The sequence below is a fragment of the Sorex fumeus genome, unplaced genomic scaffold (genome assembly GCF_029834395.1).
Source record: "Sorex fumeus unplaced genomic scaffold, SorFum_2.1 ptg000043l, whole genome shotgun sequence".
NCBI classification, from domain to species: Eukaryota; Metazoa; Chordata; class Mammalia; order Eulipotyphla; family Soricidae; genus Sorex; species Sorex fumeus.
Genome location: NW_026606100.1, coordinates 33,898,573 through 33,917,196, shown reverse-complemented (window position 1 = coordinate 33,917,196; position 18,624 = coordinate 33,898,573). Strand labels below are relative to the sequence as shown.

The window sequence follows — 18,624 nt, the reverse complement described above, 5'->3', positions numbered from 1 at the left end:
ATATGGAATGTCTCGATGTGGTATATATCAGATCAATCAGTATGGTAGAAACAAAAGATTTGCTTCATGAAATGGGTCAGCCAAACTGAATAGAAATAATTACAATCTGTTAGTATCCAGGTATACCAAGTAGAGCAACATCCTTCTTCTATGAATATAATTGCGATACTTCTACATTTTTTTCATCTCAGAAACACAGCACTGGTTTTCCAAACTATGTATCTTGTGATCCATGGGATCTGGAAAAGATTCCTCTGTGATGTTCCAGATTGTGAATTTTAGAAACTGTTCAACTGGACCAAGCCAGCAGCATCCAGTTAGGACTTCACCTTGGGTGACCTGTTGAGAGGAAATCCACCCCCGGCGTAGTGGGAGACATTTGGTCTGGGCATTGTGAAAGGTTCCGTGAGCATTCTGTCTTTGTTTCTGTAAGAGAGAGGGGATGAAAGTTAACTTCCTTAATATCTTTTTCCTTTTCTAAGTTTCATGTTCTCTAAGCTCTTTGGGTGTGTTAGCCACTGAAAACTGCTTTGATTAAAGCTTCCAGTCTTAAACAAGGTGGTTGTTTAAATCTAATTAGATGTTCATCAATAACACATGGAATTAGAGAACGACACAATTAAATGTGCCCTCCTAATGCTGATCTAAATAGGGACTGAAAACCTCATTATAACCCAAGCACTATGGGCCTACAGCTTCAGACTTGTAATCATCTTCCTGATTTATAAAATACTTGTTTAGTTTTAAAGATTAGTCAGAAGATTTCCCTTGGCTCAATGATAATGACTAATTCATCATTTATCAACTTTTATATTCCAAAGTTCCAGGGGAAACTTATCAATATTTACCATGCATAAGAAATCTTCATCAAACTTGAACATTTATAAAATACAAATTGTTTTGTAACTTTTCCTAACAAGCATCAGCTATTATTAGGAATGTTTAAAATAGTAAAAAAATTTTAACTGGGAGAGGCTGACAGATAATCTCATGGTTAGGATACATGCCAGGTATGCACCCAACTTGGCTTAGATGCCTGGGACCATATGGTTTCCTGATTATCACGGGGTGCAGCTCTGGAGCCCCTGAGTAGCCTGATATCCCCAACACTTTGGGCCTCAGAAGCATCACATCCTCCTGCCCATATGCCAACTGAAGGCCCAGTTGTGCCGAGAATTCCAGGGAAGGAGGGAGAATGGGGGAGGGCAGGACCACCTGAGTGCCACAACTTGAGAGATTAAAAAAAAAAGAAATAGGGAAAGGTAAATAAAATAGCTACAATTGGCAAAGGAAATTCTACCCTAAAATCTACAATGCATCTTCTATAATATATATCCCCATTAGGGACCCAAAAACAGATGGAAGTGCTAGAGCACATGCTTCGTGTGTGGAAGGCCCAGACTCAATCCCCAGCACATCAAGGTCCCCTGAGCATCACAAAGAGCCATCGTTGAGCAACACTGATGTGGTTCCAACATAAAATAACAAATATAAAAAATTAAACACTGCATATACATTCAATTTTCCTGGCAAAGTACTTCAAATTTACTCAAATTATCTATTGTACGTTTAAGGATTTTATGAAAAACATCTTTGGAATCCTTTCTTAAAAATTAATGGACCAGAGAGATAATACAGCGGGTAGGGCCCTTGCCTTATACACAGCCAACCCAGATTTGATCACTAGCACCCCATATGGTCCCCCAAGCACCACAAGGAGTAATCCTGAGTGCAAAGGCAGGAGGAAGACCTGAGTACCACTGGGTGTGGCCCCAAAACAAAAACAAACAAAAATCAAAAATTTAATTTGACAACTAGGAATGATTTGCTGTAGGGGACTGAATTGTACCTTTGGGGTGGGTGGTGTGAGGGGGGCAGATTCTTGATTCTTGGACCTGTCTGAGGACTGGGGTCTTGATTTAATGGTATGTGCATGGGTATATACATCAGGTGTCTGAGAAAAGTAGGTGGTTAAAAAAAAGAAGGAAAAAAATAAATAAATAAAAATTTTAAAGAAGGAAATTCTATAAAATACTAATTTGTAAAGAGCAAGTTTGGGAAGAACTTCTACAGTGATTATTCTAAATTATTCCATTTGGAGAGAACCTATAGAGAATTGGTTAATCAATCCAGCTTTCCTTTAGCAAAATTGATTTCATTATTATAGAAAACCATTCTCATAAATAGGACGACTTTAGCCCTGAGCCAGTCCAGCATAAAGAATTCCTTCCAGTACGTTGGCAAATTGGCCACCTCCTGCCTATGGTGAGATGGGGTTCCTGCCCCACCCATCTCTATTCACTGCCCCACTCCAATACACCCCTCCGCCACCACCCAGGCCCCTGCCTATCTTGCCTTAAATGACCTAAATTTTCCCATCTGAAGATATTTAAGTTAATGTTTCTGGCTTAGTCTAAGCTGAGTAATGGGAATAAGCTTCCTCAATATTATTTTTAATGTATTTACAAACCATTGTAATTACTCCCTTCAGCTTTCTTCCTTCTAGTCTAAACCATCTCAGCACTTTTGTTCATGCCTCTGCATTTTTCTCTTCAATCCTCTCTCTTCTCTTTCTCTCTCTTTCTCTCCCCCTTCACTCCACCCTACCCCAAACTAACTTCTCTGTTCACCTCCAGGAATCCCTAACCAAATGGAACCACCAATGAAGTCCTAACTAGGTCAAAGCGTCTACAAATAAGGAGCAGATGAGAAGAGGAAAAGGATCCATTGAACCAGCACAATGGATATGGCATTTGCCTTGCACATGGCCAACCCAGGTCCAATCCCTAGCACACCATATTCTATTTATACTTTAGGGGACTCCCAAACTGACAGGAGTGATACCTGAGCCAGAGCTATGAATAATTACTGAACACTGCCAGATGTGGCCCCAAAACCAAAAATTAAAAGAAGGGGGACCACAAAGGCCTAGTTTTTAGAGCAATCTCTGCAGGAAAACCTCCCACATAGGCAGAAGGACCTGTACATTGGGGCCCAAGGTTGGAGTCCACTCATCCATGTGACTGGTAAGCACTTCAAATATGACAACTACAACTAACAAACTGAATTTTTCATTTGATTCATTATAGTTTACTTCCATTAGAGTGTCATGAGGGGTAGATATGATTGGGGTGTGCCAGTAAATGGGTTATTGGGAAGGGTTGGGACTACAGAAGGGTGCCCCTAGCTTAGTTCAGTGTCTATTCAACTGTGGGGGGATCAATAAAACCAAAGAATAGGCCAAAGCCCGAGTCAAGGCAGGGAAGTTAATTGGCTTCAGAAGGAACTAATGCTTCAGCAAAACCAACTTATAGCTAAGTAAGCCAGATCCCTGGTCTCCAAAATGATGCGCCTGCACTTGAGAATTGAAAGGACTCACCAACGGGCTGGAGGGGAAGAAGGAAAAAGAGATTCTATTTATACTTTCTTTGATATTTGAGAATTAAAAGTCACCCCCTGAATAAGCAGTATGTAAAGTAACAATAGCATTTTCATGGAATTTATAAGTTAAAATATTGGTGATTTTTTTAAAAAGTATTCAAAATTTGAAATTTAAAAAATGTTTTAAAATATTTTCAGTTATCCAAAGAGTAGTCTTAAGGTTCAGTTTGTTCTACTGGTAAGGGTGTGTCAACAAAATTGTGCAGGTCCCTGAGCCTAAGAAACACTGCCATCCAAGCCTGAAAGAAACCTGTAGTGTTTCTACTCCAATATTCATTAAATAGGAGCTTTCTACAGCCAGGGCCCCAGTCTGCTCTATCTGAATCTCTGAAAATGCAGTCTGAGAATCTGCCTGTTTAATAAATCTCAACCACAATTCAGAATGAGACGCAGCTAGGCCGTCACATTAAGACGGATTCATATAATTAGCTATAATTTTTAGCAGTATTTTATTCTACCAAGGCAGGGGCATCTAAATGTGGAATGGGGGACTCCTCTGATTTATAAGAAGAGTAGATTTTTACGGGCAGATGAATTTGCAACCAGTTACTTTAAATAGCTATTTGTGTGAATGAATCATACAGGGCAGATGTGTTCAAACCATCTCGCAGCAGACCCGGAAGTGTATATATGGGTGAAATATCACACATGACTCTCACCCCTGAAGGTGAGCCACTACAGAATGAACCAGCTCATCTGCTACCCAGTCAAACCAAGTTTCAAGATTCAACCTACTGGCTTATTTGAGCCTGCTCTTACACCGGGAATTGGGCAAACTATGAAAACAAAGCAAAGCCCCAAATGTCCAACCAATTTATTGCATCATCACATCCTACAGGAATAAGCACTCATGAAGACATCCCACAGCAGGACTTGAAGCCAGTTACTGGACAAAGAGATGAGTCAGAGAGCACTTAAGGCACAGGAGAAAATTATCCATGAACTGCTCATGATTATAAGCAAGACCCCTTAGCAAAATTTCCTGCACTCGACTTGGAATGTGACTGGTTGGTTCTTCAGCTCAAAACAGCCTGACTTGTTTGCAAACCTAATTATGGCACCATTACCTCCAAACCAAGAAAAGAAAGTTGAGAACAAACCCCATGACGTTCCCTCTGCTCTCTAATAGGACCACCCGTGAGTAGATAGTCACAGATGCCTATTTGAATCCTGTGGTGGGGTATAGACCTGAACCCTATGAGTGACCAGGAAGGGGGAGGGAGGAGCATTGTTTCATCTTACTTTGCCAAAGTGCAATCTGCAATGACTCGGGGACTCATCCTCAAATAATTCTGGACAACAAAGTAACACAATAGAATTAGTAAAGCATATGACCAATTCTTACCGCTGAATGTGTTCTTTACGTTTCTGAGCAAGGTATTTCTTCTTTAAATTCAGCAGTTCATTGCTAAGTTTTTCAATTTCATACTTATATTCTTGGCTCTGGGACTCATACATATTCAGTTCTGAAGACAAAACCTAATGTGGCAAAGAAAGCAGCATTAACAAAAGATACATTCTGAGACAACTAGCCATTTTTTTTTCAAAAATATTTTTAATTTTGCCAGTTTTAATTTTGCCAGTAAGGTGCAAAACCATGACCAGGCCTAAATAATTCACCTGCATTCTTCTTCCAGTTCCAAGTCTACATCTGTGTAAAAACCTTGACTAGGTTTGAAGATTCCTAAGACCCGGTGACAAATGTAAATGAAACCTCATTCCCCTGCTTCAAAGAAAAACCATCAGGCAACATTCAAACATGATCAAAGTGAATGGGAGTATTTCAAGGTACATAGTGAGTAGGGACAGGAAAATTCCCAGACATACTATACAAAAGTATTCTAAAACCTTTTTTTCTTTTTAAAAGCATTCAAGTCAGACATCATTAGAGAATATGAATCATTTAAAAAATATATATTCTGGAATCATCCTACCCCCATTGCCATGAACTAGCCTTGAGTCTCTGCGTTTTCCTAGGTTGCTCATCTGCTAAACTCCTCTCCCCTTTTGATTCTGGGTTTGGGACTGATTCATAGACTCTCTATCCAGGCTCTGAGACACTTATTACCACAAAGCAGAGCCCTACAGCTTAGCTGATAAGAGGCAGGGGGAAGCCAAATGTACACGGGGTGGAGGGGGACTGCAATAGACGAGTTTATCTGCACTCCTATTCTTATGTCTGGTAGATGCTGCTGGGTTACATTTGGGCAGGAAGAGTGAGGACTTACTCATTTGAACAGAACATACAAAGCATGCTCAAATGAGGGAAAGCTCTACAAAGAAAGGGAGAGAGAGAGAGAGAGACAGAGAGAGACAGAGAGAGAGAGAAGACTGTTGAGCTAAGGTGCATGCTATATTTCTTTCCTCTTGCTTGTGATTATAACGTGCCTTTTGAGTGTGTCCCAGCTTTTGAAAATTTATGTCTCATGCTATGACAATGACTCTTCTATCTTGGAGCTAAAGAATATAATTTATTTGGGGGCCACACCTAGGGAGTGCTCAGGACTGGCTCAGGGATCACTCCTGGTCATGCTTGGTGCTAACCATGTGTGGTAACCATGTGTGGTGCTGGGGACTGAACAAGGGTTGTCAGGCAGGATAGAAGGCAAGTGCCTTAACCCCTACACTATCTCTCTGTCCCAAGAATATGACCCTTGTCTTAGATGAAAATCTGTCTTAGGAGCTAAACTCTCAGGAACAATGACCCCCTTTCCAGTGAATACAGAATTTCCTTTTTAAAAAAGAGTCCACAGTCATGTGGACAGAGTAATAGACCAACCCCATACCACGCACCTTGGAGCCTCTTCCACACAAGGTTACATTTAAGTCAAAGCAAAAATCTAGATTTCCCAAGTTTAAGGGTTAAAATAACAAGTCTCCCATGAGCCACTAAATGCACCTTCGTAGTTTCTCCATGGTAGTGTGAATGCAGACACATGCTTTTCCTGTCTATGCCCACCCCTGAGAAAAAGAACCAGGGTTTATTTAGTTTGAAATATTCCATTGTTTAAAGGGGTAGAAATCATCAAAATCTTATGCCTCATGCAAAACTCAATTTATGTCCCAGGATGCCTCTTGTGAAATGTACACAGAGTAGAGAGCTGACAAGGAATGCTCTAATTAGACTTTGGTCACATCTGCCCTTTTAAAGCAAAAGGACATGATTTATAGCATCTTATTTGTGAAAGAATCAGGACTATACTGGTATCAGGGCATTTATTTCATCCGGGAAGCAGGATGGAAATGACCAGCCACTCCTGCACAGATAGCACTGTCTGTAGCATTGTCCTCTCGTTGTTCATCGATTTGCTCAAGCGGGCGGGCACCAGTAACGTCTCCATTGTGAGACTTGTTGTTACTGTGTTTGGCATATTGAATACGTCACAGGAAGCTTGCCAGGCTTTGCCATCCAGGCGGGATACTCTCGGTAGCTTGCCGGGCTCTCCGAGAGAGGTGGAGGAATCGAACCCAGGTCAGCCACATGCAAGGCAAATGCCCTACATGCTGTGCTATCGCTCAGGTAAGAGGCAGAATTTTCTTGAGAAAACTTTTTAAAGGCATGTGTAAAACATTCTATCTCCCCAGTTGAGGCTCTTATAAAAGCTAGAAGGAAATTTTATGTTGAAAGAATTCATGCACAATTTTACTTCCCTTTCATGGCTACTTAATTGATAGATGAATTAGGGCCATGGGGCTGGGGGATAGCTCAGACTTTGTGTGCATTTATTACCATTAGAATAGAACAGCAAGACCCTGCTTTGGTTCAGACAACTACTTTTGTGGATAACTGCTGTTCAGCTATTTCCTTCTGTTCCTCACACTCCAAGCCCTTCAGTTCATCTGAGATCCAGGCAAGCCCTAATTTCCATTCCATTACCATCATTTTCTCCCCAGTTCTTTTCTCGCTTGCTCACCTCCCTCTTTTAGGTGGTGAAAATTGGGGGTGCAGAAGGCCAGGCCTTATAGTCTAGGGCAAAGGGGTGTCTCAGGCTGGACCTGCTCCTCCTGGGACCAAACTTTCTAAAAGCTGACATCTCTGAAGTTTGTCATATGGGAGGGGGCTGGTCCAGGTGTGCCCCCCATCCCACCCCCCATTGTGGCTATCCTTCCACTGGCCAGAGCCACCACTCACTTTCAGCTGCTTGGTCTTCTCCCGAAGCGTGTGTCGGTAGATCTGGAGCTGTTCTGCGGCCTCGGGGCCAGGATGCCGGGCAATGATGTGCTTTAGTTCCACGTACAGTTTCTCCTTTTCCTGGTAAAGAGCATTTCCACAGGTGAAAATAAATGACCCCATCGAGACAGAGAAAGAGTCCTCAACAGCGCAGGCAGGGTATGTGAAAGCATCTAAAGTGACTGCACAACTCCACACCAGTTCTGTGCACCTTGAGAGTAACCCCACCGTGCAGAGAGGTCTCGCAGGTCCAAGCATATGCCCAACATTTGAATGCAAAGAAATGAGAATGAGAAAGGGCCCCTCAGCCTAAAGTTAGAATTACATGTCTGTGTCACAAGGTCAGTGCTGGCAGAAAAGCGTACTGGCCAGTGAGCAGAAGCAGGGATTAGAAGAATTGGTGGTATTGGGGGAAGTGTAGGGGATAGAGGGTGGGGGAGAGTAAATATTACAAAAATGCTACTTGAATTGTCCCTTTACTAAAGTTCGATCCCCAACGCCATCTGGCCTTCTATGCACTGCACCATTAGGGAGGTCAAAAGACAGGAAGGCAAACAAACAAGCAAAATGAAAGAGCCAAAGTCTTCCCTAGACAGAGAGGAAAGAGAACTTTTTGCTCAGTGACAGGACAGCAGAAAGACGAGTCTGCATCAGGGGTGCAGGGCAAAAGGAGGGAGAACAAAGTGGAAAGACTGGGCCCACAGGTCAAGGCCACCCAGTGGCTCATCTAACATGTGGTTTGCGACACATTGGAACAGGCAATTGGAAGTCCAAAATGAGATTATCTTTAAAGGAAGAATTTGGGTGGAGAAGCAGAGAACATAATGAGGAGATAGCTCAAGGTACCTGGACAATAGGAAAGTGAAGAAAGTTGCATTTAAAGTGATTAGGATGGCCCGACAAGGGGTTGATATCAAGGATATACAAGGTACTGGTTAAACTACACAAGAAGAAATCACCCAACCCCATCAAAAAATGGGGCGAGGAAATGAACAGAAACTTTCGCAAAGAAGAAATCCGAATGGCAAAAAGGCACACGAGAAAATGCTCTACATCACTAATCATCAGAGAGATGCAGATCAAAACAACAATGAGATATCATTTCACACCACAGAGACTGGCCCACATCCACAAGAACAAAAGCAACAGGTGCTGGCGCGGATGTGGTGAGAAAGGGACCCTCCTTCACTGCTGGTGGGAATGCAGGCTGGTCCAACCCTTTTGGAAAACAGTATGGACGATTCTCAAAAAATTAGAATTTGATCTCCCATTTGACCCAGCTATAGCACTCCTGGGAATATATCCCAGAGAGGCAAAAAGGTATAGTCGAAGTGACATCTGCAATTGTTTGTTCATTGCAGCACTCTTTACAATAGCCAGAATCTGGAAAAAACCTGAGTGCCCGAGAACAGATGACTGGTTAAAGAAACTTTGGTACATTTACACAATGGAGTACTATGTAGCTGTTAGAAAAGATGAAGTTATGAAATTTACATACAAGTGGTACTACATGGAAAGTATCATGTTAAGCGAAATGAGTCAGAAAGAGCGGGATAGACACAGAAAGATTGCATTCATCTGGGGAACATAAAGCAACAAAATGGGAGACTAACACCCAGGAATGGCTCAGATTAGTACCAGGAATTTTGCTCCATGACTTGAAGGCCAGCCACATGTGCTAGGTGAGAAGGAAGCTCAGATAGAGAAGAGAGCACCAAATAAAGGGTGTTGTGAAGACCCTCCCAGGGTGGGAGAGACATGCTAAAAGTAGTCTATAGACCAAACATGATTGCCACTCAATGCCTCTCTGGCAAAACACAGTACCCAAAAGAAGAGAGAGAATAAGGGGGAATGCCCTGCCACAGCGGCAGGGTGGGACGGGGGGGGGGGGGGGGATGGGGGGGGGAGGGATGCTAGGACCCATGGTGGAGGAGGATGGGCACTGGTGGTGGGATGAGTACTTGATCATTGTATAACTGAAACCCAAGCACAAAAATTTATAAGTCTATAACTGTACCTCATGCTGTTTCACTAATAAAAAAATGATAAAAAAATAATAAATAAAGTGATTAGGATGGGGCTGGAGCAATAGCACAGCAGGTAGGGCATTTGCCTTGCATGCAGCTGACCCGAGTTCAATTCCCAGCATCCCATATGGTTCCCAGGGCACCACCAGGGGTAATTCCTGAGTGCAGAGCCAGGAGTAACCTTTGTGCATCACCGGGTGTGACCCAAAAAGGAAAAAAAAGTCATTAGGATGGAAAGTAAGTGAGTGCAAAGAGAGTACTAAAGTAGAAAGAGCCCTTGGAACTTGGCCAATGACCAGACAAGAAAGGAAAGAGAGAAGGGGGAGGAGAAGGAAGGAAGGAAGGAAGGAAGGAAGGAAGGGAGGGAGGGAGGGAGGGAGGGAGGGAGGGAGGGAGGGAGGGAGGGAGGGAGGGAGGGAAGAATGGAAGGGAAGAAGGGAGGAAAGAGGGAATAGGGAGAGAAGGAGTGGAAATAGGAAGGAGGAGCCAGGCAAGGAGGAGACAAAGGTGACTCTGGAGTCCCCAGAGTGGAGAGTTCGAATGGTCCTGCAGGCAGAAAGGTAAGAAGAGAAGCAGAACATGAGCCATTACTATCATACTATCATAATACCATATCATAACATAATCCCTGTCTGATTAGAGGTTTAGGCCCTCTGAGAAATCAAGAAGAAGAGTTGGAAAGGACGAAGAACTGAAGAGGAAGTCAAAGACAGAAGGTGGTCATGTCAGAGCCCTTTCCTGGCCCTTTCCATCCCATCCCAGTGAGACCCCTCCTGCAGGGAAGCTCCCATGGTGGGCCAGGACCACGGGTAAAACCGACTTCTGGGAAGACCAAGCTCATAGGGAGGAGAAGGGTAGAAGTAAGGAAAAGTCAGAGAAGGGGAACAAGGAAGAGTACTTCAATGCCCTCCTAATCAACAAAGGGCAGATGTTTAAGAGTGGTGGTTGTGGTATGTGGAGGGGGTGGGTATGGTGGGAGGTTATACGGAGCAGAAACATGACCTAATATAATAAATATAATTTATATATAAATGTAAGGTTATGACCTTAGGCAGAAACATTTGAGGAGCAAGAATTAGAGTTGAAGAACAAATCTAAGGAAAATATAAAGGGAGTCCTTTAAGAAATGGGACTGGTAGGGGGTATGGTGCCACCAGCAGGTCAATCTGTACCTGTGAGGCAAGGGCATCAGCAGCCTTATGGTGCCTTCAGACTTCCAGATACCCCAAAATTGCTGCTGTGCCTTTGGCCAGACCCCAAAAACTTGGGGCAAAGTTTACCAGGAAAGTAAACAGCCAAAAGTTAGGTATGTGGGAGACACACCCACAAACTAACTCTGGCTCAGCTATGTAATTGGAGGCATGGCCTATCTGGTTCCTGATCGAACTGCTTAACGGCCATGATCCCAGAGACTCAGAAACAAATCTAGAAACCCAATGGCTTTTGACAGAAATGCATCCGGTCCCTGCAGTAGGTTACCGGCACCGGGCCACCCCAGCTGGGAACAGGTTTCGTGCCTTGGCCTGTTCCCCCTGGCGACTCAGTGGCCATCATCCTCCAGAGGCCACTGGACAGTCAGGTTTGGTCCCACAGTGACAAGACACATGGGGCCTCATGGGATGGGGGTGGAGCCGGCCCTTTTCATCCCGTCCCAGTGAGACCCTGAGTTGCCGACCACAAATGGCCTCTCTGGCTCCTGATGCCAGAGACTCAGAAACAAATCTCAAAACCCAGCGGCTTTTGGCAGAAATGCGTCTGGACTGCGCAGTAGGTTACTGTCACCAGGCCAATCCAGGTGGGGGAAAGGGTGCTGTCCCTCCACCTAGGTTTTGGCAGAAATCCCTCCAGATTTAATTGTTAAAACTTTGAAATTCCAAAATCGTGCGGCCACTGCTGCAGCCAAGCGACACCATATGTTATTCATAGCAATAGAAAACAAGTTTTCTAGTGTTGCTTTTTCAGCAGATCTGAGTCTTGGGGTAAAATCCCAAATAATAATGGTGGTTCTGGTGTCAAAATATTGAATGTAATCAAAGTAGAGAGAGAGTAACGTGGAAATCATCTGCCCCACAGGTAGAGGGAGGGTGTGGGATGGGGGTCTACAGGGGTTTTTGGTGGTGGAGAATGGGCACTGGTGAAGGTGGGCATTTCATTGTATGACCGAGACTTGAACCCAAAAGCTTTGTAACTGCTCTTGCAGTGATTCAATAAATAAAATTATAAAAAGTGAAAAAAAAAAGTAAGGTGGAGTTTATGCCCAATTCAATCAGCTAAGCTAGTGGCTGAATAAATAGCAGTACTCCTACATTAAAAAAAAATAGGACTGGAAAAAAGAAAAGAGGTATGGAAAGTGGTTTGGGGGGAGGCAAAAACCAGGAAAACTAGAGTCTGCACTAAATGAAAGCACTAAAAGAAAGGGCTTCCTAGGAACTCAAAGAAAGTCACAGCTAAATGCCTTAGTATTAATCAGCAATAGAGAATTCCCAATTGTACCTTGAAGTTTAATTGCTTATGGCATGTTTTCAAATTGTTGAACTTAAGATACTATATACAAGCAATTATTTATTTCTAAGATATCTCAATTACAATTACAAATTCCCATTTCCCTAAACTGCAATAGCCTAAACAAATATTGATAAAGACTAGCATACCTACTCTGTACATGTTTCCTTAAGTTACACATAACATGGTTTGAAACATAACAAGTTTAACATAACATGGTTATGTTAATAGGGAAATACAGGTAAAAGTTCTCATTGAATAAACTTTAGTCAAATGAAAACTAAATTATACATAGAGCTAAGTATTTTAAGAATAAACATCAAATAGTCTGTGCTCTTTTTTGTTTTTTTATTGCTGTTTTTTGTTTGTTTGTTTGTTTTTTCCCCAGAGAACATGTGTCATTGAAAAAATTAGGTAAAAGAAAATTTACTAGTCATTGTTTGCTTTCCATTTCCCTTCTTCAATTTTTGGGTTTGCGGGATGGAGGCCACACTGGGTGTGCTCAGGGGCTACTCCTGGCAGTGCCAAGGGGACCCAGCACCACGGATAAAAAGAGTCAAATGAATATAAAGCAAGCACCTTAACCCCTGTGACTATCTCTCCAGCCTCTCCCTTTCCAATCTTTTTCTGACCAAAATTATGGAAACTTGACTACAAATGACACAGCTCAATTTTCAAAAGTATGCAACTTAAAAATTGGTTGGATGGAATAAGTTTCCCAAGAAACACCCAGCAAAATAATACTTTCTGTTAAAGAAATAATTTCAGAAATGACAAGAAAATCCTAAAACCCATACAAAAACAGAAAGCTTGAACAAATAGAATTACAAAGTGGTGATTTTCCTGGGCTGTTCAACACCTTTTGCCACCCCTTACAATATAATCTTCCCAGTAAATGGATGTAGCAGGCAATAAGGAAGATATCGGGAGGTGAGTTTATTTTCTATAGCCTCTTAACGCCTGCTCTGTTGGAAAAATAACACTTCTGACAAGGCTTCAAAATTCCATTTTGAGAGGGTAATAAATAGGAGGGGCAGCCCAGGAAACTGTTTTTCCCATTTCTTTCAGCTCGGCTTTCTCTCTCCTGTGCTAGAAGCAGACCTGAGAAGAACCCCACAATGATGAGGAGAAAGCAATCTGATATGGGATCAAATAATGTCTTAAACTGAAAAGATCATCTTACTCCAAGAACCTGCCAATGTTTTACAGATGTAATTCTTTTTGAGTGGTTCCCAGTGGAGAGAGGCAAGAGCTCCAGAGAAGAGAGACAGGAGGAAACTAATAGCATTGCCACCCACACAGGTGAGAATTCCGAGGTCAAACGGGAATGAACAAATGAATTCCAAGTCCAAATCCCTTAGGTCAAAATTAAATCTAGTCCTAATCAACATTTCCCATGTAACTTTACCTCCAGTGGGGCAGGAAGGCAAGTTAGAACACTGAATAAATCTGAATCCAAGTGAGCTACATCATTCATTCATAATACTACCTCATAATGTGCATAGAAAAATGGAACCAGAAGAAGGCAAGTTCAAAGCCAAGTGGAAGGTATGCCAGGTCAGAGTAGGAGTCGATACCCTCTGTCCTGATTTACAGCCTAGTATGAGCTCTGTTCATGTCACTCTCATTGCATGATATCTGCATGATCAGAGAAAGTGAAAGTACAGTTCTTTTGTTTGTGACTACATCCAATTTTTGTTTTGTTTTGTTTTGTTTTTCCTAGGGTGTAAAAGACTTGAAATAGACTTATTTTAAAAGCTAAAGAAGCAACTAGACTATGTGAGGAGAAGTAAAAAACTTGAATGAATTGGCACTATCAGAGTATTCAAATTCAGAAAGTTGTGAGAGTTAAATACCTGGAACCCAGCAAAGCACATGTGTTGCTAGTAACCAGTGAAACTTCAGGGTCAGAGACAAGTGAAAGTATGAAGAGCAGAACGGAATAGGGGCTTGAACTTCTTCTACAAGCATGCATTTTGCTCTATTTGGACAATAGAAAACCTAACTAATAAAGCCAACATGAAGGCTGGTCATCATTAACATTCTAGCCATGTGTATCATGCAGATTTTTATTTTGGGAGAACGTGCGAGTAATTTAGATAAATATGGAGTGTTTGATGGATTGAAGGTCTTAAGTACGATTGTTTTTCAATTTATTTCTCTCCTAACCCTCTACAAGGGCCAACCAAGCTCTTCAAACATTGTGCAATGGTGTGTATAATAACCCCATTTAGAGACAAAGCGTGCAATTCTATTATAAAGAGAATCTATCTTATGCAACAGAGACTCATTAGCTGTCCGATGTATATTGTCTCCATAAGCCAGCAGTGGCAGAACCAGCTGCCTAGTAATACATATCCTGTCCTTCTTCATTAACTGTTTCCATTTCCTTTTAAACCAAGTCAATTAATTTGTCACTAGGTTAGAAGTACCATATGTCAACGAAAACATCATAAGAAAATCATAAATAGTTTATTATTTCCCTACTAACAAAAGATTAAATCTATTGTTTGGCATTTCCTTACTCAGAGTTTTTCATAATACACCATAAATAACACTTTGTAGCATGCCCCACTCTTCAAATCATTTTATGAGCAGCTATACTGGGGTGGGGGTGGGGGATTGAAGTGGGCAGATAGAATCTAGCTTTCTCTTTGACTTAAAAGCTAATGCTCTTAATTCTTGACAGCATTAACCATACTGTGTCCATCCTAAAAACTGTGTTCTTTTCCTAAACATCCCATTCTTCTGGTTGGACAAACTGTCAAACATGGTTATAGATTCTTTTGTTGCAAGAGTCTCTGCCAAATAATGCTAACAATAGCATGGTTCACTGTCAATATTGGCTGAGTATAGTAAGAAATTAATTACAGTATTAGCTTCAGAGAACCCCATCATTACATGGTGACAGTCTGTAAACCCAAACAGGAATATTCAGATAAAGAACCATTCAGACTTTAGCTATTTGGATTTTATCTGACAATAAATTAAAAGTCCACATTCTATAGTGTAGGCAAATAAGAATTAGTGCTATTCTGGGTACAATTCAGAGGGAAAAACTGAGTTGTGCACAGAGGTCCTTTCCTCACCAAGCTATAGTTTTATATTCACTATTTGTTTAGGTTCCCTGACTTTTGTTTTGCATCTTCAGCTGAAAACAGAAGGTAGTTTATATTCAACATGCAGCTCTTCTTCTTCAGTCCACCTACCCAATGACTGACTGAGAGGAATTAATTTATACTATTTTAATCTGAGTTCTGTGTTTGGCAAATATCAGTACTCTGACTCTGCTGCCTGGATTCATCAGTTTGCTTGGGTGAGCAATGGAAGTCAGGGAACTGACATAGTCATGTGAAACAGACAAGCTTACCGAAACATGCTTATATACACGCACCAGGGTGAAAGTTTCTCGTTCAGTTGCTTAGGTATTATGTTCTCTAAGGAAAGGGACGCCATCTTGGATTCACTCTTGTTGCCCAATGAGTTCAAAATGAAATTGGATTTTTTTAAATCCCCTAACTGCTACTTCTGAGAAAATCTACTTCAAAAATTACATAGAAAATCTCTTATCTAAAATGTCAACAGACACCATCTCTGTAGCTTCAGCATTTAATCTTTATGAATCCATTTTTTCTCTCCAATTGAATAATGAGTCTTTAAGGTCAGCACCACAGAGGATATTGCTAAATATACCAGGTACCTACTAATCTCTGTTCATCCTAAATGTCAATAATTTTGTTGCTTGCAATTACATTGTTGGCCAACTGTACCCATCATATTTTAGTAGTATATTTCAATAGAAGTCATATGGTGAAAGTTTCTTTCATTGAGTCACTGCGAAATACAGTTACAAACTTTTATAATTAAGTTGTATTATAACTTTTATAATACAAATGATCGAATACCCATCCCTCCACCAGTGCACATTTTTCACCACCAATGTTCCCAGTATCCCTCCCACCACCCCGACCCCATCCACCCCCTGCCTCTGCAGCAGGCACTTTCCTTTTTACTCTCTCTCTCTAATTTTGGTTTTCAGTATAGATACTATGAGGCCATATGTTTGGTCCTTAATCTACTTTCAGCACGCATCTCCCATCTCGGCAATGAGACTACAGGGCAACACTTTACAGTTAGAAGAACTTGTATAATTCACACTATCAAGCTGGTTCTGAAAATTATATAACTTTGAGTTATACTTCTTCATTATGTATACATGTTGTATAAAACTTTGGATATCATTTGATATGAAACCTTGATCTCTCAGCTACACGCTTATAGAATGTGTTCTAACCATGCAAGTGGTTTCAAGTACTTCTTTTAATTTATAAAACTTGCGAGTTAATTCACATTACTTGATTCCCCCTCTCGGAGAGCCCGGCAAGCTACCGAGAGTATTCGATATGCCAGACACAGTAACAACAAAGTCTCCAATGGAGACATTACTGGGCCCGCTCAAGCAAATCGACGATCAATGGGAGGGCCTTTACCTTTTACCTTACCTTACTTGATTCTAAAACCTACTTGCATGTATATACTAATAAATCTAAGTATGAAATACAAATGTGACCCAAACTACCATCATCAAAATAATATGTCAGGTTTTTTGGTAGTGGGGGGGTCTCCAAAGTGGTGCTCAGGAGACTCAGTCCGCCCATCAATTCTTGGGCCACTGGGGCTGGTGATTTAATACAAGGGCCCAAGGATAACGTGGTTTAATACAAAGGCCCAAGGATAGTCACGAACCAGAAGATGCTTGTGAGACTATGTGATGCAGATGATGGAAATGAGGTCTTCCACATGGAACACATGCACCTTTATCCATGTTCTGTGGCTTCGACCCAACATGTTGACTTTTTATAAACAAGTTCCTTTGTGGAGGGAAAGGGGAGTCTGGCTACACCCAGCAGTGCTCATGGTCTGCTCCTGGCTTTGTACTCAGGAGTCACTCTTGGTGGTGCTCAGGGAGCCATATGTGGTGCCAGGACCTTAACTTCTGTACTATCTCTCCAGCCCTAAAACAAACTCCTTAACAGAAACTCTAATTGCACACATAACTCTTTTGCATAATTAAACAATGCAATACATTTTTGTCTCTCCTCAGCTTCAGTCCTTTTGCCATCCTTCCTCTTCTATCTATAACTCTGAGCAAAGGAATGAAGCCAGATTTTAAAACTTGAGCAAAATTCCCTTCTTTGTAAATAAAGCCACTCTAGAGCATTACCTAATTTCTCTATAAATGCCTGTTTTTGTTAATAAAAAATAAATTAGAAACTGTAAACACATTACATTTCAATTCAGCTTGAGAAGAGAAAAAAAATAATAGCTGGTAGCTTGGGGCTTTCTCGTTTATTAGCTTTATAAGGAAAATAACCAAACTGAACCCTGGACCTATCTTGTTTATGATGTCATGATGTGGGAAAGCCCCCTAGAGAGGAAGGGAGATGCTGAATTAGGGAGTGAAACAGAATTACACAGCCAAGTTCTTTATGAGCAGGGAACTACTTGGCTACACAGTGGTTCTTAGATTTGGATGTAGATGATTAAACATTTTATGAGACATAAAAGAAATGTGCATACTCTACCTTCACCATTTTCTTAACAATAAGAAAAATGCTTCTGGTGTTTTCTGATACAAGAAAAGTACACTTTCTGGAAAGATCTTTCAAGCAGGCAAGCAGGCCAGAGCAATAGTACAGTACTGCCTTGCATGCAGCTGACCTATATTCAATCTGGCACCCCGTATAGCACCCTGAGACTCTCTAGGAGTAAGTCCTGAAGAACCACGGGGTGTGATTCAAAATACAAATGAATAAGAGATTCAGGTTACGTAAACCTGAGAGAGAGAGAGAGAGAGAGAGAGAGAGAGAGAGAGAGAGAGAGAGAGAGAGAGAGAGACTTTTGACAAGATACTTTATTTCCAAATGCAAATAATGTTTGTGAAATCCCATACACAATAAAAAGTGGTCTAAATTAGCCTAAATTTTATAGTACCAGTTGCTTGGTTTTACCTAGCTCCTTCCCTATCCATTTAAAGTATGTGAATTTGTACAACTTAAACAATAATCATGCTGATTGTTCTTAAAGCCTGTAATAAAACTGGGTGAGAAAATTTCAAGCCACTTTAGTTGTCTTTAAGTTCCTTCACTATATGTGTGTATATATATATACATATATATACATATATGTATATGTATACACATACACACACACACACACATATATATATAATTGTGCCAGTTTTACGTATAGTTAAGGCCCACAACATCAAGGATATTACAAGTACACTGAGAAGTAAACAAATAAGTAAATAAACTAAATCATAAATGAAAGTAATGCAGGTCCCAGAGAGGTACTGGGAGTGATGTTCAGTATAGACAGAAAGGTAGAGGGGACAGCCATTTATTAGGCCAGAGGAAGGGAAATCATTCTGATGGGCTTTGATGATAGTAATAATAACAGCAATGATCTTTATATTCATGA

General features: G+C 41.2%; 1 protein-coding gene across 1 annotated transcript in view; it reads right to left on the bottom strand.

Annotated features, from left to right (window-relative positions):
- Window positions 1-317: 317 nt before the first annotated feature.
- CFAP58 (cilia and flagella associated protein 58) overlaps window positions 318-18,624 on the bottom strand; it is a 104,608-nt gene continuing 86,301 nt past the window's right edge. The window contains exons 16-18 of the mRNA XM_056120319.1: window positions 7,574-7,693; window positions 4,787-4,920; window positions 318-426 (exon numbers count right to left, since the gene is read on the bottom strand). Of these exons, the coding sequence (XP_055976294.1) occupies window positions 318-426; window positions 4,787-4,920; window positions 7,574-7,693 (363 nt within the window). The remainder of the gene's footprint in view (window positions 427-4,786; window positions 4,921-7,573; window positions 7,694-18,624) is intronic.